Genomic DNA, 22791 nt, shown 5'->3' on the forward strand with positions numbered 1-22791 from the left:
AATTATTTTGAAGGGGTTGTATATAATTTTTCATTTTCCAAATAGTTAAATACCCATGTCGGTTTTGGTGTTGGCAATATACGCTCAAGTTTAATCCAAGGCTTAACTAGTCTAGACACAATCCAATGAGTTAAAAGAACAGGAGAGTCTACCTGAATGCCCTAGAATATTGTGACCAGATTAACAGATAAGCTATTTTAACTCTTCATTAACACAGTTACTATTCTACCATGTCAGCCACAGGGTAGGGCAGGGTTAGCTCCCGTTATGATCTAGAGTTCAAGGTTTATGACCTATACTCTTCTCAACCCAAAGGCCCATGTTGAGGACCTCAGGGATATAATATTGAGACCCCAGAATTTAACACAATTGTGATACAACTGTCAGAGGTGGGTGAACCAGAGCAACTCCATCTTGAATAGAAGCTGGGTAAAACAAGACTAAAACCTACTGGGCTGCATTCCCAGATGGTTAAGGCATTCTAAGTCACAGGATGAGATAGGAGGTCTGCACAAGATACAGGTCATAAAGACCTTACTGATAAAGCAGGTTGCAGTAAAGAAGTCAGCTAAAACCCACCAAAACCAAGATAGCCATGAGAGTGACCTCTGGTCGTCCTCACTGCTACACTCCCACCAGTGCCATGACAGTTTACAAACGCCATGGCAACATCAGGAAGTTACCCTAAGTGGTCTAAAAAGGGGAGGCATGAATAACCCACTAGTTGTTTAGCATGTAATCAAGAAATAACCATAGAAATGGGCAATCAGCAGCCCTCGGGGCTGCTCTATGGTGTAACAATTCTTTTATTCTACTTTCTTAATGAACTTGTTTTCATTTCATGGACTTGCCCTGAATTCTTTCTTGTACAAGATCCAAGAACCCTCTCTTGAGGTCTGGATTGGACCCCTTTCCTGTAACACACCTAGAGTCAATAATGTGCCAGAGACATGGTAAACATTCAGCAAAAATGAACAAATGAGCTCTTGTTGTTTGCAGACTCATTTATTTTTCTTATTATATATTATAGTGATGACACTTTCAAAGGTTATATAGAAAGCCTTTTTTTCTCAGGAGATCTGAAAAAGCCTAGTGAAAATATCCCCAAATGTGTAATTACTGCACTTACCCTTGTGGCACTGATTTACTTATTGGTTAAAACGTCCTATCTAATAGTCCTGACTCCAGAGGGAATCGGGTTCTCAGGTATGGCTACATAGAACCAGAGAGAAGATTCTTTCTTATTCCCCAAATAAAGGGGGTCTCTAATACAGTGGATCTTTTTGCCTACCTTAAGAGAATTATGCTAAATTGGTTCATGTCTGGGTTATTTACTTATTTAAAGATAAAAGTTTAAAAGGACTAAGCAATCTTTAATTTTGAGCATATGCTAAAATTATAGGTAATAATAAAGTCCAGCTGCAGAAATATAGAAAGCACCAAAAATTGGAAAAGGAAAAAATAAACAGAATTCAATAGATTAAATAGGACATAATAGAATTAAAATTCTAAGAATATTTACCAAAATCCCTTGGGACATACTTTTCAAGGACATCATGGGTGCTTTAGGTTAACATCTACCCCCCAGAAAATGTCATTTATATGCTTTGTCTCCTGGCACCTGCCCAAAATCTATAGGGAATAGCCACTTTAAGTACTCAATTTCCCTATTACTGAATGTATGGATCTGATATGGTTTGGCTGTGTCCCTACCCAAATCTCATCTTGAATTATAGCTCCCATAATTCCCACATGTTGTGAGAGGGACATGGTGGGAGATCACTGAATCATGATCCCCATACTGTTCTCATGGTAGTGAATAATTCCCACGAGATCTGATGATTTTATAAGGGGTTTTCCCTTTCACTTGGCTCTCATTCTCTCTCGTCTGCCGCAACATAAGATGTGCCTTTTGCCTTCCACTATGATTGTGAGGCCTCCCCAGCCAGGTGGAACTGTGAGTCCATTAAACTTGTTTTTCTTTATAAATTACCCAGTGTTAGGTATGTCTTTATCAGCAGCATGAAAATGAATTAATACAGAACCTTTCTGCAATATTTATCCATATGTGTATAATTTCAGTTCACAATAAATTTTTCAGGTTTTCAGAATTGTTTTAATTACTGTCATACAGGTAAAGAAACTAAACTTTTTGCCCTAAAAATAGGCAAATTTTAAAAGCTTCAGTTCTGCATTGAACTTTACTTATCTGGGCAAATATATTAAGAATACTTTTTTTTTACATTTTACATTTCCAGTTATAAAAAGTTCCTAAATATAAAAGAGAATCCGTAATAAGCTCTCATTAAAAAATAAAACAGTAAAAAAGAAAATAAGATTTTATACTATATATCCAAGATTACTGATTCTCAGTTATCTCAACTCTAAAATAAAATGATGTCTTATTAGCTCACCTCACACATTATTAGTAATGATAATAAAATGAAAAAAATCTGTGAAGGTACTCTGGAAATCCTAAAACACACAAATTCTGTTCTGGGAAGAGCATGGCTTAATAAAAACAGCCATAACACCATTTCAAAAATTGTCTTTGAACTAATATACAAAAGCTACAAGGAACTCAAACAAAAACAAGAAAAAAAACCATTTTTTTTTAAATGAGCAAAGGACATGAACAGGCATTTCTCAAAAGAAAACATGCAAGTAGCCAACAAACATGAAAAAATGCTCATTAAAAAGTAGGCAAAGGACATTAACAGACACTTTTCAAAAGAAGACATTTATATAGCCAACAAACATGATAAAAAGCTCAAAATTACTAATTATTAGAGAAATGCAAATTAAAACCACAACGAAATACCATCTCACACCAGTCAGAATGGCAATTATTAAAAAGTCAAGAAACAATAGATGCCGATGAGACTGTAGAGAAATAGGAATGCTTTTACGTTGTTGGTGAGAATGTAAATTAGTTCAACCATTGTGGAAGACAGTGTAGCAATTCCTGAAAGACCTAGAGGCAGAAATGCCATTGGACTCAGTAATCCCATTATTGGATATATACCCAAAGGAATATAAATCATTCTATTTTAAAGATACAGGCATGCATATGTTCACTGCAGCACTATTCACAATAGCAAAGACATGGAATCAACCCAAATGCCCATTGATGATAGACTGGATAAAGAAAATGTGGTACATACATATACACCATGGAATACTACGCAAAAGGAATGAGATCATGTCCCTTCCAGGGACATGGATTGAGCTAGAAGCCATCATCCTCAGCAAACTAACACAGGAACAGAAACCAAATACCACATGTTCTCACTTATAAGTGGGAGCTGAACAATGAGAACACATGGACACAGGACGGGAACAACACACACTGGGGCCTGTTGGTGGGTCTTGAAGGGAGGGAGAGCATCAGGATAAATAGCTAATGCATGTGGAGCTTAATACCTGGGTGATGGGTTGACAGGTGCAGCAAACCACCATGGCACACATTTACCTATGTAACAAACCTGCATGTCCTGCACGTGTATCCCAGAATTTAAAATTAAATTAAATTTAATTTAAAGAAAAGGAAATTCATCAGCTGGACAAACCATAAGTTCAGAAATCTATATTTTCAGAAGCAGAGAAGAAAGATGTTGCATTCTGAATTATTTGTGCCCTGATAACTATGTCCTTAATATGAGAGAAACAAAATCTAAAAAAAAAAAGTCCTAGAGCATAGGGAAATACTAGCCAATCTGGATGATCCCTCCTCACCAGAAACTCTGTTAAATGGCTGGTCCAGGAAAAATTTGCTTGTTTCAAAAATGAGTAATTAATCAAAAAAGAACAATCCCCAAATCTGTGTAAGACATTCTACAGAAACAGGAGAAATGAAATAAGAAGAAATGGCTGACCAATAAAATGCATTAGAAAATGTGACCTTGGATTCACCACGAATGTTAAAAATCTTATGCTGCAATCAAGTCTATGACATGTGAGCACAAAGCAGAGTTGCAGAAGTTCAGAGGAAATATGTCAACACCACAGAAATAAATAAAATGTAAGCTGGCAAAATTCAGGGAAAAGTGAAATAAATAGAAATATAAAAATGTATCGAATTAAGGTAAAATCAGGAGACACATTGGAACGTTGCTAAACAACGAAGGGAATAGGGAATATTTAAAAACAATCAAATGGTAACAAGAATTTGAGAAAAAAATTCTAATTTCCATTAATAGCAGGCTCAGTTATTCCAATCAACTCTCCCATTGAAAATATCTAAGCATGATATCTAAAATAAAGAATAAAACAAAAAAATAAAATATTGACAATCTGTGGCTGGGTGCAGTGGCTCACACCTGTAATCCCAGCACTTTGGGAGGCCAGGGTAGGTGGATCACTTTAGGTCAGGAGTTCAAGACCACCCTGGCCAACATGGTGAAAGCCCACTTCTACTAAAAATACAAAAATTAGCCGGGCATGGTGGCATGCACCTGTAGGCCCAGCTATTCAGGAGGCTGAGGCAGGATAATTGCTTGAACCTGGGAGACAGAGGTTGCAGTGAGCCAAGTTCACACCACTGCACTTCAGTCTGGGCAACAGAGCAAGACTCTGTCTCAAAAAATCAAAAATAAAGGCCGGGTGCGGTGGCTCATGCCTGTAATCCCAGCACTTTGGGAGGCCGTGGCGGGTAGATCACAAGATCAGGAGTTTAAGACCAGCCTGGCCAACATAGTGAAACCTCGTCTCTACTAAAAATACAAAAATTAGCCAGGCACAGTGGCAGAAGCCTGTAATCCCAGCTACTCAGGAGGCTGAGGCAGGAGAATTGCTTAAATCTGGGAGGCAGAGGTTGCAGTGAGCTGAGATGGTGCCACTGCACTCCAGCCTGGGTGACAGAGTGAGATTCCATCTCAAAAAAAAAATATATATATATATATATGTAAATAAAATATTGACAATCTTAAAGGATTATGGAAAGTCCCAAGCCTTTTTTTTTTTTTTTTGAGATGGGGTCTGGGTCTGTTGCCCAGGCTGGAGTGCAGTGGCACGATCCTGGCTCACTGCAACCTCCGCCACCCAGGTTCAAGCAATTCTCCTGACTCAGCCTCCTGAGTAACTGGGATTACAGGCTCGCACCACCATGCCCGGTTAATTTTGTATTTTTCGTAGAGATGGGGTTTCACCATGTTGGCCAGGCTGCTCTCAAATTCTAATTTCCATTAATAGCAGGCTCAGTTATTCAAATCAACTCTCCCATTGAAAATATCTAGGCATGATATCTAAAATAAAGATTAAAACAAAAAAATTAAAATATTGACAATCTTTGGCAGGGCGCAGTGGCTCATGCCTGTAATCCCAACACATTGGGAGGCTGAGGCAGGCAGATTGCTTGAGGTCAGGAGTTTGAGAGCAGCCTGGCCAACACGGCGAAACGGTGTCTCTACTAAAAATACAAAAATTAGCTGGGTGTGGTGGCGCACGCCTATAATCCCAGCTACTTGGGAGGCTGAGACAGGAAAATCGCTTGAACCTGGGAGACAGAGGTTGCAGTGAGCCAAGATTCTGCCACTCAACTCCAGCCTGGGTGACAGAGCAAGATTCCATCTCAAAACAACAACAGCAAAAAAGAATGTTGAATATAGGCCCCCAATCTCTTCTGGTTTGTAGGGTTTTAGCCTGATGAAGTTCCCTTTGTAAGTGACCTGCCCTTTCTCTCTAGCTGCCTTTACCATTTTCTTTCATTTCAACCTTGGAAAATCTGAAGGTTATGTGTCTTGGAGATGATCTTTTTGTGTAGAATCTTGCAGAGGTTCTCTGTGTTTCCTAAATTTGACTGCTGTCCTCTCTAGAAAGGTTGGGGATATTTTCATGGATGATATCCTGAAATATGTTTTCCAAGTTGCTTACTTTCCCCTCCTTCCTTTCAGGGATGCCATTGATTCATGAATTTGGCCCCTTTACATAATCTCTTATTTCTTGGAGGTTTTGTTCATTCCTTTTCATTCTTTCTTTTTGTCTGACTGTCTTATTTTAGAGAGCCAGTCTTCAAGTTCTGAGATTCTTTCTTCAATTTGGTCTATTCTGCTGTTAATACTTGTGATTGCATTGTGAAATTCTTGTAGTGTGTTTTTCAGCTCTGTCACATCTGTTAGGTTCTTTTTTACACAGGCTATTTCATCTTTCAGCTACTGTATCATTTTATTGTGATTCTTAGTTTCCTTGGATTGGGTTTTGCCATTTTCCTGAATCTCAATGATCTTCATTCCTATCCATATTCTAATTCTATTTATGTCACTTCAGTAATTAAGGCTACTTTAACAAGGCTCTAAGCAGCAGAATGAGGCCATATTGACCTCAAACTTGTTCCCTCTTCTCCCTCATCACCACTAACACACACACCAGAGTCCCAGACCCAATTAGATGAAAAAAAAAAATTCCATAAACTATTAGGACTAGTTTTTTAAACTAGGTAGCTTTCCTCTTAAGTGTTTAAGTTGACATTTCTAATTGATCTGAGACTTTACCTTAAGTACAACAGAATATGTGTATTAGTAATTACACTGACTTTGTATAATTAATAATCTCTTGTCAGATGGATAGTTTGAAAATAAATAGAATATATAATGAAGTCTAACAATTCAATAGCAAACACACAAACACACAAATAATTCAATGTAAAAATGGGCAAAAGATCTGAATAGACATTTCTCAAAAGAAGGCATACAAATGAAAAACAGATATATGAAAAAAATGCCCAACATCACTATTCATTATAGAAATGCAAATCATACCACAACAAGATACCATTTCACACCAGTTAGAATGGCTTTTATTAAAAAAAAAAAAAAAAAAGGAGAGATTATAACAGATGCTGACAAGAATGTGGAGAAATGGAAACCCCCACACACTTTTGATGGAAAGGTAAATTAGTACTGCCACTATGGAAAACAGTATGAAGGTTCCTCAAAAACCTAAAAATAGAACTACGGTGTGATCCAGCAATTCCACTACTGGGTATATGTCTGAAAGGAAATCAATATATTGAAGAGATATCTGCACTCCCATGTTTATTGCAACAATATTCACAATAGCTGAAATATGGAAGCAGCCTACATTTCTATGAATAGATGAATGGATAAAGAAAAATGTAACATATATGCACAATGGAATATATTATTTAGCCTTAAAAAAGAATGAAATCATGTCTTTTGTAGCAACGTGGATGGAACTGGAGATCATTATGTTAAGTGAAATAAGCCAAGCACAGAAAGGCAAACATTGCATGTCCTCACTCATAATAAAGTGGATCTCATAATGATAGAGTATACTGGTGGTTACCAGAGGCCAAGAAGGGGCTGGAGTAGGGGATAATAAGGAGAGGTTGATGAATGGGTACACACTATATATACACACACACTATATATATATACTGTATATATATATATACACACACACTATATATGTATATACACACACAAACACACCATATATATATATATATATACACACACACTATATATATATATAAAACCTGGTGTTTGATATATCAAAAGGGTTACTATAGCTCACATTAATTGATTGTACATTTCAAAATACCTAGAAGAGAATAATTTGTATCTTCTTAGCATAAAAAATATAAATAGTTAAGAAAATTGATATCCCAATTACCTTGACTTGATTATATGAATGTATCAACTTATCAAATGTACTGAAAAATATGTACAACTATTATGTATCAACAAAAAATTTTTAAAAGAAAAACAACAGAGAAAATGAACGAAACCAAAAGTTGATTCTTTGAAAAGATCAACAAAATTGATAAACATGTAGCTAGAGTAAGAAAAAAGAAGATTCAAATTACCAAAATCAGAAATGAAAGTAGAGACATTATTACTGATTCTACAGAAATAAATAGGAGTATAAGAAAGTATTACAAACAAATCTATGCCAATAAATCAGACAACCTAAACGAAATGGGCAAATTCTTAGACATATAAAACCTACCAAGACTAAATCTTGAAGAGCTAGAAAATCTGAGTAGACCTATAACTAATAAGGAGATTGCATCAGCAATCAAATATCTGACAAAGAAAAGCACTGGGCCTGATGGCTCCACTGATGAATTCTACTAAACATTTTAAAAAGAGCTAATCCAATCCCTCTAAAACTTTTCAAAAAAAATTGAAAAGGAAGGAACACTTCCTAACATTATCATTCTATGAAGTCAGCATTACCCTGATACCAAGCCAAAGTCATTACAAAAAAAGAAAACCTATAGGCCAATATTCCTTATGAAGATAGGTGCAAAAATCCTAAACAAAATACTAGCAAACTGAATTTAGCATGATATTAAAAGAATTATATGCCATGACCAAGTGTGATTTATTCCTGAAATTCAAGGAGGATTCAATATATGAAAATTGATTAATATAATGTACTACGTTAACAGTATGAAGGAAAAAATCAAATGATAATCTCAATTGATGCCCAAAAAATTGACAAAATTCAATAATCTTTCATGATAAGAATTCTCAACAAATTAGGTATTGATTGAATGAACTTCAACACTGTTAAGGCCATATAGTACAACTTCACAGATAAAATTGCACTTGATGGTGAATAGTTGAAAGCCTTTCCTCTAAGATCAGAAACAAGTTAAGGATACCCACTCTCATCATTTGTATTCAATATAGTATTTGAAGCTCTGGCCAGAATAATTAGGCAAGAAAAAGAAATAAAAGGAATTCGAACTTAAAAGAAAGAAGTAAAATTATCCTTTTCACAGAGGATATAATCTTAGATACAGAAAATCCTAAAGACAGACACACACAAAAATGGCTAGAACTAATAAATGAATTCAGCAAAGTAACAAGATACAAAGTCAATGCTCAAACATCTTTTGCATTTTTATATGCTAATAAAGAACAATCTGAAAAGGAAATTATTAAAATAATTTCATCTCTACCACCAGCAAAAAGAATACATTATTTAGGAATTAATTTAACCAAGAAGGTGAAAGACTTGCATGATGAAAACTACAAAACATTGAAAGAAGTTAAAGAAAACATAAGTAAATGGAACTGTACCCCTTGCTCATTAATTGGAAGACTTAATATTGTTAAGATGTCAAATACTACCCAAAGAGATCCACATATTCGGTACAATCTCTATCAAAAGCCCAATGACATTTTTTATGGAAATTAAAAAAATCTGAAATATATATGGAATCTCATGGAACCCCAAATAGCTAAATCAATTTTGAAAAAGAAGAACAAAGCTGGAGGGCTCACACTTCCTGATTTCAAAACGTACTGCAAAGCAGTGTTTTACTGGCATAAGGACAAACATATAGACCAATGGAATAGAATAGAGAACCTCAAAATAAGCCCTTGCATATACCGTTGACCCTTGAGCAACACAGGGGTTATGGGTGCTGACTCCCAAACAGTTGAAAATCCACATATAACTTTTTAATCCCCCAAAACTTAACTGCTAATAGCCTTGCCAATAACACAAATAGTGTACTAATATATATTATGTATATTACATGTATTATATACTGTATTCTTACAGTACAGTAAGTTAGATGAAAAATGTTATTGCAAAAATCTAATACAAGAGAAAATATGTTTACTATTCATTAAGCAGAAGTAAAAGGGGTAGATTATGAGAGATTGCTCAATGGATGCAATGTATATTATTCAAGTGTTGGATACCCTAAAAACCCCAACTTCACCACTGCAAAATCAATCTATGTATGTAACAAAATTACATTTGCAGCCCATAAATTTATATAAACAAGACAAATAAAAATAAATAATTAAAATTGAGCTGGATTCCTTTTCTGTACCAGAAAAAATGATTAGCTAATCATGTATTTTAAAACTCTTAAGAATAAAACTAGGGACAAAGAAATCATGTTAAAGTGCAGTGAAGTGCCAATAAGTTTTAAAAATTTGTTTCCACTTTTGTTTTTAAAAAAGAGATTTTTTTTTTTAACTTTTAGGTATAGAGGTACATGTGCAGGTTTGTTTTATAGGTAAACTGCATGTCATGGGTATTTGGTGTACAGACTATTTTGTCACCTGGGTAATAAGCATAGTGCCCGATAGGTAGGTTTTCAATCCTCACCTTCCCCGAACCCTCCATCCTTAAGTAGGCCCCAGTATCTGTTGTTCCTCTCTTTGTGTCCATGTGTACTCATTGTTTAGCTCCCATTTATAAGTGAGAACATGCAGTATTTGGTATTCTGTTCCTGTGTTAGTTTGCTTATGATAATGGCCTCCAGCTCCCTCCACTTTGCTGCAAAGGACATGATCAGGCCAGGTGTGGTGGCCCATGCCTGTAATCCCAGCACTTTGGGAGGTCAAGGTGGGTGGATCACCTGAGGTCAAGAGTTTGAGACCAGTCTGACCAACATGGCGAAACCTTGTCTCTACTAAAAATACAAAAATTAGCCAGGCATGGTGGTGTGCACCTGTAATACCAGCTACATGGGAGGCTGAGGCAGGAGAATCGCTTGAACCCAGGAGGCAGAGGTTGCAGTGAGCTGAGATCTTGCCACTGCACTCCAGCCTGGGAGACAGAGGAAGACTCAGTCTCAAAAAAAAAAAAAAAAGACACGATCTGATTCTTTGAAAAAGAAATATTTTTGAAAGGAAATTTTGTGAGTAAATAAATTTGCTGTAATAGAAAATTTTTTCATATTTATAAAAGTTTATTCCTATAGTGTTAATTTTTCCATTTATTTGTCTATAATATTATAATTATAATAATTATAGCTTTTAAATATTTTATGTATTTGATATGGTTAATTGCCTTCTTTATTTTTCATCAAAATACCATTTTTGAAATGACATATGTTTTGAAATAATATTTTCAAGTTCCAGGAAAGCTTCTGTTGGGACTTTTATTGTGATTGAACGAAATGTGAGGTAAGTTTTAGGACAATTGATACGGTTACAATCATGATAGTCTGAGTATCATTTCTAGACAATAGCAGGAATACTTTTAATGTTTTATTGGGTAACACTGCTGTAGGATTTTCAAAGGTACCCTTTATTAAGTTACAATTGCTCCACCTGTTTCTAGCTTAACTACTTTTTTAATCATGAAAAATTACTTTTAGTTCTTCATTGAAATGACCATATTATTTATTTTAATTAATCAATTAATTTAGGATTTATTTTATTCTTCCCCTTTTTTATTTCCTTGAAAGTTTGTTGATTTTCAGTATTTAGTGCTGTTGTTATTCTTGTTATGTAATACATTTATTTAAAGTTCTAAATTTTCCCTTATGAATTTTTTTTTTTGCCAACTTCCACAAATTTTGGAGTGGGTTAACAGATTTTTTAATTGTCTTGTTAATGTTTAATATTTGTATATATTTATGGAGTACATATGCTATTTTCTTACATGCATAAAATGAGTAATGATCAAGATATTAGGGGTATCTACCACCTGAAGTATTTCTTATTTCTATGTGTTGAGAAAGTTTAAGTCATCTCTTCTAGCTATTTTGAAAGATACACTACAGGCCGAGCGTGGCGGCTCACGCCTGTAATCCCAGAACTTCGGGAAGCTGAGGTGGGTGGATCACTTGAGGCCAGGAATTCGAGACCAGCCTGGACAACACGGCGAAACCCTGTCTCCACTCAAAATACAAAAATTAGTTGCACGTGGTGGCACGCACCTATAATCCCAGCTACTCAGGAGGCTGAGGTAGGAGAAAAGCTTGAACCCAGGAGGTGGAGGTTGCCCTGAGCCAAGATCTCGCCACTGCACTCCAGCCTGGGAAACAGAGCAAAACTCTGTCTCAAAAAGAAAGAAAGAAAAAGAAACATACACTACATTGTTGTTAACTCTAGGCATCCTATTCTGCTATAGAACATTAGAACTTATTTCTCCTAACTGTATGTTTGTGCTCATTAACCAATCTCTCTTCATCCATCCTCCCCAACCCACACACCCTTCCCATCCTGTTATCTATCATTCTACCTTCTACCTCCATCTCCATGGGATCAACTGTTATAGCTCCCACATATGAGTGAGAACATGTGATATTTCTCAATCTGTGCATAGCTTATTTCACTTAACATAATAACTTCCAGATCCATCCGTGTTTCTGCAAATGACAAGATCTCATTTTTTATGGCCAACTAGTACTCCATTGTGTTTATATACCACATTTTCTTTATGCATTCATTTGTTGATGGACATTTAGGTTGACTCAATAGCTTTGCTTTTGTGAATAGTGCCGCAACGAACATGAGAGTGCAGGTATCCCTTTGATATAATGATTTCTTTTCCTATGGATAATTACCCAGTAGCGGAATTGCTGGATCATACGGTAGTTTTATTTTTAGTTTTATGAGAATTCTCCATACTGTTTTCCATAGTGGCCCCATTAATTTACATTCCCACCTACAGTGTATAAGAGTTCCCTTTTCTCCATATTCTTGCCAGAACCTGTTACATTTTCTCTTTTTTAATAAAAGCAATTCTAACTGGGTAAGATGATATCTCATTCTGATTTTGATTTGCATTTCCCTGATGATTAATGACAAGCATTTTTTTCATACACCTGTTGATCATTAGTATGTCTTCTTTCTAAAAATGTCCATTTGTGTTCTTTGCCCACTTTTCAATGGAATTTTTTTTTAACTGTTGTGTTGTTTGAGTTCCTTGCATATTTTAGATATTCATCCCTTGTTGGATATAATAGTTTACCAATATTTTCTTCCATTCAGCAGATATCCTAAGTCTTGATAGTTTTCTTTGCTGTACATTTTTTAACTTTAATGTAGTCTCATTTCTCTATTTCTGTTTTTGTTAGCTATGCTTTTCCTGTCTTAGCCATAAAATCTTTGCCTAGATGAATGTTCTGAAATATTTTCCCCATTTTCTTCTAGTAGCTTTATAATTCGGGGTCTTACATTTAAGTTTATAATCCATCTTGAGCTGCTTTTTATATATGGTGAGAGATAGTAGTCCAATTTTATTCTTCTGCATGGATATCCAATTTTTCCAGCACCATTTATTAAAGAGGATATCTTCTCTACAATGTATGTTCCTGGCACCTTTGTCAAAAATCAGTTGGTTTTAATTATGCAGGTTTACCTCTGGGCTCTCTATTCTGCTGTATCAGTCAATGTGTCTGTTTTAATACCAATGCCATGCTGTTTTGGTTACCATAGCTGTGTAATATGGTTTGAAGTCAGGTAGTGTGATGCCTTCAGCTTTATTCTTTTTGCTCAGGATTACTTTGGTTATTCAAGCCCTTTGTTGATTCTATACATCAATTTTATGATTCTTTTTTCTGTTTCTGTGAAAATTGATGTTGGCATTTTGATAGAGATTGCATTGAATTTGTAGATTGCTTTGGGCAGTATGGTCATTTTGCCAAGGTTGATTCTTCTGATACATGAGCTTGAGATGGCTTTCTATTTGACTGTGTCCTCTTCAATTTCCCTCATCAGTCTTTTGTAGCTTTTCTTGCAGAGAAAAGCTGTCTTTCACCTCCTTGGCTAAATTTATTTCTAAGTATTTTATTTTTATAGCTATTGTAAATGGGATTGCCTTCTTGGTTTCTTTATCAGCTTGTTCATTATTAGTGTATAGAAATGCTACATTTGTGTATGTTAAAATTCTATGCTGCAACTTTCCTGAATTTATTTATCAGATCTAAGAGTTTTTTGGTAGAGTCCTTAAGTTTCTCTAGATATAAGATTATGCCATTTGCAAACAGGGATGATTTGACTTTCTCTTTTCCAATTTCAATGTCTTTTTATTTCTTTATGTTGCCGATTGGTCTAGCTATAATTTCCAGTAGTATGTCAAATAAGAGTGCTGAAAGTGGGCACACTTGTCTTGTTCGAGTTCTTAGAGGAAAGGATTTCAACTTTTTTCCATTCAGGATGATATTAGCTGTGAGTTTTTCATATATGGCCTTTATTATATTGAAGCATGTTCTTTCTGTGCCTAGTTTGTTGAGAGTTTGTATCATGAAAAGACTGAGTTTCATCTAATGTGTTTTCTGCATCTACTGAGATGATCATATGGATTTTGTCTTTCATTCTGTTGATATGATGTATCACGTGTGTTCATTTACATATATTGAACAATTCCTGCATCCCTCGAATAAATCCCACTTGATTATGTAGTATCTGTTTGATGTGCTGTTGGATTCAGTTTGCTAGTATTTCATTGAGGATTTTTGCATCTGTTCATCAGGGATATTGGCCTGTAGTTTTCTTTATTTTTTGCATCCCTGTCTAGTTTTGGTATCAATGTAATGCTGGCCTTGTAGAATGAGTTAGGGAGAATTCCCTCATGTTCAATTTTTTTAATAGCTTGAAGAGAATTGGCTTTGGTTCTTCTTTGAAAAATTGGTGGGAGTCAGCATTAAGCCATCCAGTCCTGGAGTTTTTTTGTTGGAAGACTTTTTATTACTGATTCTAGCTACTAATTATTGGTCTGTTTAGGTTTTCTATTTCTTCCTGGTTTAATCTTGATAGGTTGTATGTATCAAGGAATTCACCCATTTCCTTTATGGTTTCCAGTTCATTACCATACAGTTGTTCATAATTGTCTCTGACACTCTTTTGTGTTTCTGTGGCATCAGTTTTAATGCCTTCTTCTTCATTTCTGATTTTGTTTACTTGGATCTTCTTTTTTTCTTGGTTAGTATAGCTAGTGAATTTTGTTTGTATGTTATCAATTTTGCTCATCTTTTTTTAAAAAAACATTTTGTTTTGTTGATCCTTTGTACTTTTTTAAGCTTCTATTTCATTTAGCTCTACTCTGATCTTCATGATTTCTTTTCTTCTGCTAATTTTGGGTTGGGATTCTTGCTTTTCTAATTCCTTGACGTGCATCATTAAATTGTTTATTTGAAATCTTTCTACTTTTTTGACATAGGCATTAATTACTATAAACTTCCCAGTTAGCATTGCTTTTGCTGTATCCCAGAGGTGTTGGTATGTTGTGTTTTGGTTCTTACTGGTCTAAAAAATTTTTTGATTTCCTCTTTAATTTCTTTCTTGCTCAATAATTTGGGAGCATGTTCTTTAATTTCCGTGTATTTGTGCAGTTTCTAAAGTTCCTCTTGTAATTGATTTCTAGTTTTGTTTCAATGGAGTCTGAGAAGACACTTAGCATTATTTATTTTTAAAAATTTTGTTGAGCCATTTTTGGTGCCCTAACATGTAGTCTGTCCTGGAGAATGTTCCCTATGCTGATAAGAAAAATGTGCATTCTCTAGCTCTTGGATGAAATTTTCTGTAAATTTCTGTTAGATCCATTGGGTATAAAGTGCAGTTTAAATTAAATGTTTTTTGTTTGTTCGTTTGTTTGTTTGTTTTCTGTCTAGATGATCTATGTAATACTGAGAATGAGGTGCTTAAGTCCCCGACTATTATTGTGTTGGAATCTCTCTCTCCCTTTAGATCTAATAATATTCTTTTTATACATCTGGGTGCCTAGGTGTAGAGTGTATATATGTTTAGAATTGTTATATCCTCTTGCTGAATTGATTCTTTTTTTTTTTTTTTTTTTTTGGAGACAGTCTCACTCTGTCACCCAGGCTGGAGTGCAGTGGTGCGATCTCAGCTCACTGCAACCTCCACCTCTCGGGTTCAAGTGATTCTCCTGTCTCAGCCTCTTGAGTAGCTGGGATTACAGGCACATGCAGCCAGCCCCTGCTAATTTTTTGTATTTTAGTAGAGATGGGGTTTCACCGTGTTGCCGAGGCTGGTCTCAAACTCCTGAGCTCAGACAATTCACCCGCCTCGGCCTCCCAAAGTGCTAGGATTACAGGCATGAGCCACCGTGCCCGATCCCTTTATCATTACATAGTGACCTTTCTTGTCTCTTTTTTACTATTTTTAACTTACAGTCTATTGTATGTAATATTCATATAGCTATTCCTGCTGGCTTTTGGTTGCCATTTGCATAAAATATCTTTTTTCTTCCCTTTACTTTCAGTCCATATGTGTCTTTACAAGTGTGATGAGTTTCTTCGAAGCAGAATATTGTTGGGTCATTTTTTAATCCATTAATTCAAGCTATATCTTCTAGGTGGAAAATTTAATCCATTTGCATTCAAGGTTATGCTTGATATGTGAGGGCTTATTGCTGTCATTTTATTAATCCATTTCTGGTTATTTTTGTATATTCCTTGTTCCTTTCCTTCTCTATCATTGTTTATACAGAGGCACACAGGACAAATCCATTCATGCTCCAACTCCTACACGCCCGGGAAGCAGTTTTATTTTACAGCAAGTTCAAGAGTCACACCGCAGATGCCGTAAAAGGGAAAGAAGCCCGCCATTGGGGCGAGGATTCCAGTTTTGCGGCACTGTCAAGGCGGGAAAGTTCCCGGCCGTCGGTTGGAGGGTGGGTCCTCGCCCCGCCCCCTCGGGCTACACTTCCGCGCTTCCGGGAGGCGTGCCCCAAGCTCAGGGACCCCTCGCTAGGTGCCGGTTAAGACCCCGCTCCCCGTCGCCGGTGCTATGGAGGCGGCGGCGGCGGCGGCGGCGGCGGCGGAAGTGGAAAACGAAGACGGCGACAGCAGCTGCGGGGATGTGTGCTTCATGGACAAAGGCTTGCAGAGGTAAAGGGCTCTCCGCAGCCGAGAGCGACCCGCGCACTCCCCAGGGCCGGGACCATGGGTAGCTGGCGGCGACAGCGGAGCGGAGGCGCGGCACTGCTTTACCAAGACCATAGGTGAACGCAGTCTGGCTTTCGGCCTCCCCACTCCTCCAAAACTGCACTGCCGAAGTGCCAGGTTGAATGAGCCGTGGATGCCTTCCCGCCCGTGTCTCCTGCCCAGCGTTTCACACGACTCTGCTTAGCCTAGAAACTGCCCCAGCACCTTGTCCTCCACCAGCTCTGACCACTCTTTCCTTCTGCTGGTTTTCTTTACTTACTGGTGGTTATTCATTTGCTTGCCATTTAATTGTTGGTTTTCTCGTGTTCTCTCGTCTTTCCTGTTCTTCCCTCTGAAAAAAACCCGCAGGATAGTATCTCTGGCAGCTATGAGCGGGCAATCGCTGCTGCCTGTTAGTTTTGCCTCAATTCTGCTTGTCTCCATTCGAAATCATTTGTCCGTTACAGAACATTGCAATACATATATTCATATACTTTTTGAAAGTACTAAACTTATTATATTTAGTTCACTGTTTCCTTCTCTCTTGAAGCTCCGACTTGTGCAAAGCATATGAGGCACTTGGTTCAGCAATACTGTAAAGCAGGTCTCCGCCTGCATTTCAGGCTCTTTAGTCTCGACTCTTAACATTTCTCCACTTACACTTTATTTAGCTGTACTGAGCTACAGGCAGTTCCATAGCAGACTTCTCTGTGCCTTTGCACATGCTGTTCCTTTGTAGCGTGCCCTCTACGCGAACTTTGCTACTGATAATGAAGCATCTTGTTCTGGATTCTGATTTAAACTTTGCCAGATGATCCCAAGAAGATGCTGTTCAAGGGACATTTTACATTTCTATTTAATACTAGCTGCCATTTACTGAATGCCCTCTGTGTGTGCATGTTATATACATTATCAGTAATCCTCACAGCAATTCTACAAGGTAGTAATTTTTCTCATTTACAAGTGATGAATGAGACTCGGAATCTATTGACAATTTGTTCATCTTTATACACTGTAAAGAATTAAGTTCGGATTCAAACGCATTTTCCGTCTAATTTCACTATGCTTTTTCTATCTCACATTATCTGCACATTATTAATGTCGAGAAACTGAAATGTGTCAGAAAATAAATGACTGTCATTAAGAGCATGTGTTAACAGCATAAGGTCTGGCACTAAATAAGAACTCAAGTAAATGACACAGCAGGGTAAATGGGAAATGCTCCAGATAGTCACATTTAAAGGTTGCTAGTTTGAAATTTGCAAATGCTTCCCTGCTGTCAGAGTTAGGTTTCCTACAGCTGTAAGATAGCTGCTACTGAACCTACAGCAGATGCCCATGACATTGTGTGTCCCTGTTCCTGGGTGTATCTCCCATCCAGCAACTCCACACTGTGTGCACTGTAGTTTGTGTTCCTGGAACTACTATCTTCAGGAGAAGCTTCAGTTATAAATAGTAATTGGAGTGAAGAGATGAGTTCTGTTTAGGGCAGATCCATTAACTTTCAACAAGGGAGGACAGGGACTTTTTCAATAGAAATTGCAATAACATGGTTTCTTTTTGAAAATGTGATAGACTGTGGATTAAATAGCTGTTGCACACAAAGAAGAAAATAAAGTTATAATCTCTAGCATGAGATCTGGATTTACATATGCTCTATTAACTGCAAGAATCTGGGCAAGCTATTTAATTTCCATAAATTTAGGTATCCTTAAAATACCCACTGCTTAGAGTTATTGTGAGAATTAGTTGAGGTAAGAAAACTGAGGCTCAGGTTGTCATTTGCTCAGATCACACAGCAAAACCATGATAGAATGCAGATTCGAACTGGGATATTAACATTCCAAAGCCCTTACAGTTATTGACTACTATTCAGCACTGCCTTCAATATATGCTGATGACTGCACATAGGAGTTAGAAATGCCCACTGTCACTTGCCTCCCTTGAGCAGTTTCTTGTTTGTATAAATAATCCAAAATACTTGGTTGTGTTGTAAGAAGCACTGTGTTTTGTGAGACATTTCAAAGGTACCACAAATAGGATAGATTTCATTCTAGAATGAATAGAGCACATACTTAGTATCTACATGCTGTTTGGTTAATTTTAGTTATTTGGTCATGCTTTTAAAATCTATTTTTTTATAGTATATATTTTCTTTTGTAGCATTTCAGAATTATCTTTAGATTCAACTCTTCATGCCGTCAATCTTCATTGCAATAACATCTCCAAGATCGAAGCCATTGATCATATTTGGAATTTACGACATCTAGATCTGTCATCTAATCAAATAAGTCGAATTGAAGGGCTAAACACACTGACAAAACTGTGCACATTAAATTTGTCCTGCAATTTGATTACAAAAGTAGAAGGTTTGTAAGCGATTTTCATTTAACACTTAGCGTAAGGAAAATGATTTAGGTCCATTTTTTTCCCCAAAAGAATGGAATAAATATTATCAGAAACTCTTAAAAATTGAGTCTGAAACTTATTATATAAAATATTTTCTCCAAAAAAGTGTCAATTTTTTAAAAATTCTGTTTTTTGTAAATGCCAATAAAATTGATTTCGCTGTTACCAGACTGGATTTACTTCAGAACAGTCTGAAATAACATTGTAATGCTATCTCTCTCTAATTATTTAAATTTTATAAAGGCTTTATTTTATTTTACCTTTTTTTAGGACTTGAAGAACTAATTAATCTGACTAGACTAAATGTATCTTATAACCACATAGATGATCTTAGTGGTAAGTAGAAATGCTTATGTTTTCTGTATGCTAAATGTTGTGCCACATGTGATAAGTTAACAGCTCAGCTAAACATGTCGGAAACCTCTGAATAATAATCTAATTTTTAGCCAAAGAGCTCATCTACAGAGTGTATTCCAGTCATAATTCTATTTTGTTGGTACCAAAACCACAGCTGAATACAAAATAGAAGTTAAAACCAAGGTAATCAGTAGCAGGAAAAACTTAATTGGAAAGGATCCAGTTTAAGGGAATATGTTTTACTTTTAGCCAATTAATCAATGTACTGTTATATAGAGAATAGTTCCAATAGAACTTTCCACAGTGGTAAAAATGTTCTAATCTGTGCTGTTCAATATGGCAGCCAGTAGCCAAATGTGGTTATTGAGCACTTGAAATGTAGCTAGTGCAACTTAAGGACTGAGTTTGTAATTTTATTTAATTTTAATTTGAAAATAAAAAGCCGCATGTAGCTAATGGCTACTACCATGTTGAACAGTGACATTATGCCGCATTCCAAAGGTTGTTGCAAGTTAAGGAACAAATAAAATGAGATTTTATCTGTAATATAGCTAAGGAGATTTTAAAAGTGTTGCCTTTTTTAATTGATTAAAGTGATGCGGCTGATAAGTTGAACAAAGTTTCATGACTATTCTTAGAATTATGTGTTAAAACTAGCAGAATTCCTCTAATATCTTCATAATCCTTATCAATATTTGAAACAATCTGATTCATTTGTCGACTCTTCTCCCCTAGTAAAAGAATACTACCCTATGCCAGTTGCTTAGTATACAAAAAATAAAAAGACCTAGTCTGTACCCTTAAGCTGAAGTAACAACTGTACTTTAATTTTTTCAAACCTTTTTTCCTCTTAAAGACATGAAGTATTAGAACTGAGGTTTTTTTTGCTGGGTGTGGTGTCTCACACCTGTAATCCCAGCACTTTGGAAGGCCAAGGCAGGCGGATCACCTGAGATAGGGAGTTTGAAACCAGCCTGACCAACATGGAGAAACCCCGTCTCTACTAAAAATACAGGATTAGCCGGACATGGTGGCGCATGCCTGTAATCCCAGCTACCCAGGTGGCTGAGAGGGGAGAATCGCCTGAACCCAGGAGGCGGAGGTTGCGGTGAGCCGAGATCGCAGCATTGCACTCCAGCCTGGGCAACAAGAATGAAACTCCATCTCAAAACAACAACAAAAAAAAGAACTGAGTTTCAACCCTGGCCTTGTCATTACTATGTAATGTTTAGCAAAGTGTTTACTGTTTAGATGCAATTTCCTTATCTAAAAAATGTGAATGGATAAGATAGTTCATTCTCTCAGTATGTATTTATGAAGATCAGTATATCAAACAGTGTCTTATAGTGATGAAAAAACTAACAATAAGTAAGATAAGTCACAGGGCTTACATTATAGTGGGGAAGAAAAACAACCCCCAAAAAATCAGCAAAAGATTTGAACAGACACTTCACTAAGAATATATATAAATGGCAAGTAAGCCATGAAAAAAAATGGTTGGAATCCTTAGTGATTAATGAAATGCAAATTAAAACCACAGTGGGATACCATTTCACACCTAGAATAGCTAAAATAGTGACAGTGCTGGTGAGATTGTGAAGCAGTTGAAACTTGCATATGTTGCTGGTAGGTTTAAAATGGTACAACCACTTTGGAAAGGAGTTTTTTTGTTTTTTTTTTTTTTTTTAATTTGAGATAGAGTCTCGCTCTGGGGTGCAGTGGTATGATCCTGGCTCACTGCAGCCTCTGCCTCCTGGGTTCCAGCAATTCTCCTGTCTCAGCCTCCTGAGTAGCTGGGACTACAGGCGTGCTCCACCATGCCCGCCTAATTTTTTGTATTTTTGGTAGAGACGGGGTTTTGCCATGGTGGCCAGGCTAGTCTTGAACTCCTGGGCACAAGTGATCTGCCCACCTCATCCTCCCAAAGTGCTGAGATTATAGTCTTGAGCCTGTACTGGCTGTCACTGTGCCTGGTTGAGTTTGACAGTTTGTTATAATGGTAAACATAACACTTAAATATAATTGTGCAGTCTGACTCTTAGGTATTTACCAAAAAGAAATTAAAATGTGTCCACTCAAAGACCTGTACATGAACGTTCATATGATTACATAGCTTTTTATATGACTTTTCCATTTTGGAGAAAGTTCTGAGGCAGGAAGAGAAACTGTAAGTGCTTGAAGGGTGTACTGGCTTTGTACAATTAGTACTTGTCCATGACAGCTGCAGCTGAAGTCCAAGGTGAGCCAGGCAGAAATAGCTACTGCTACAAAATGTTCTAGATAAGCTTGTGCGAGAAATATTACCAGGGAATTAAATGAATGCTAATGTATTTATTTTATATTCAAACCAGCAAAATTGAAGTGTACTACAGGGTTTGCTTATGTCTGCTAATCAACACTGATGTGTTGAGAGAGCCTAAAGCCATTGCTTTATCCTTTTTCTCAGATGAGTGTGTGCGTCCACCTGGGGAAGTTCTTTTGATTTATTTTCTTTTGAAGAGAACCAGAGCCCAGGAACCTCAGGGACTAAAGTCTCAAAGAAATGTTAAACTTGTGTTTCTTCAAAGCAACAGTTAACTTTACTGATAGCCTATTCATTAGATATAGCTGTTCACAGCAAGATCTTATTAATGCTGCCCATTTGCCTCTAAAAGTATAACCTATCTAGCAATTATTTCTAATTAGCTATTGGAAAGACTATTGCTGTGGCATTTAAAGAATTATTTTCCTATTGCAGGATTGATTCCCCTTCATGGAATTAAGCATAAACTTAGATATATTGATCTACATAGTAATTGTATAGATAGTATCCATCACTTACTTCAGTGTATGGTAGGATTGCACTTCCTGACCAATCTTATTTTGGAGAAAAATGGAGACGATAATCCTGTCTGTCAACTGCCAGGTATGAATAATTAATTTAATATTTTTTCCAACAGTTAATATTCAGAGCTTCTTTATTTTCTTGAAATTGGCATTCGTGACCTCATTTTAGTCTTCAGCTTTGCAACATTTTCTATATTGGGGAAAACATGGTTACAAATAAAATTAGTGTATTAAGACTAATGACTGTTACAGAACACAAGATGAACAGTTCAGTGATGCTCCTATTTAGGCAGTTTCATATTTGATAAGTGAATGCCTCAAAATTATATCATTATGGTATATTCTATTAATAATAGTATAATACTATGCAGCCACAAGAAAGAATATAGAATCTCTTTTTCTACTAATGGACAATTATGTCCAAGATACATTAAGAGGAAGAAAAGCAGGTTGCAAAGTACTGCACACAGTAGGCCACCATTTGTGTGAAAAGGGTAACACACATACACAGACACAAACATTTACGTACATATATATGTATGCACGCATGTGTGTGTGTGCTCAGTATATACATAAAACATCTAGAA

General features: G+C 36.4%; 1 protein-coding gene and 1 long non-coding RNA gene across 10 annotated transcripts in view; one reads left to right on the plus strand and one right to left on the minus strand.

The window, feature by feature from the left end:
- Positions 1-22791, minus strand: part of LOC129061071 (uncharacterized) — a 42885-nt gene that overhangs the window by 3780 nt on the left and 16314 nt on the right. The gene's annotated exons all lie outside the window — the stretch shown is intronic.
- The window catches only part of LRRCC1 (leucine rich repeat and coiled-coil centrosomal protein 1), a 39183-nt gene continuing 32667 nt past the window's right edge, over positions 16276-22791 (plus strand). For 4 of the 9 annotated variants that reach the window (XM_024251504.3, XM_024251505.3, XM_063726705.1 and 1 more), the window contains exons 1-4: positions 16385-16576; positions 18776-18981; positions 19292-19357; positions 22116-22283. In XM_024251504.3, the coding sequence (XP_024107272.2) occupies positions 16476-16576; positions 18776-18981; positions 19292-19357; positions 22116-22283 (541 nt within the window). In that variant the 5' untranslated portion in view covers positions 16385-16475. Of the gene's footprint in view, positions 16577-18756; positions 18982-19291; positions 19358-22115; positions 22284-22791 lie in introns of all 9 variants that reach the window. The other 5 variants (XM_024251501.3, XM_024251502.3, XM_054561806.2 and 2 more) reach the window with 4 other exon arrangements.

The sequence above is a fragment of the Pongo abelii genome, chromosome 7 (assembly GCF_028885655.2).
Source record: "Pongo abelii isolate AG06213 chromosome 7, NHGRI_mPonAbe1-v2.0_pri, whole genome shotgun sequence".
NCBI lineage: Eukaryota > Metazoa > Chordata > Mammalia > Primates > Hominidae > Pongo > Pongo abelii.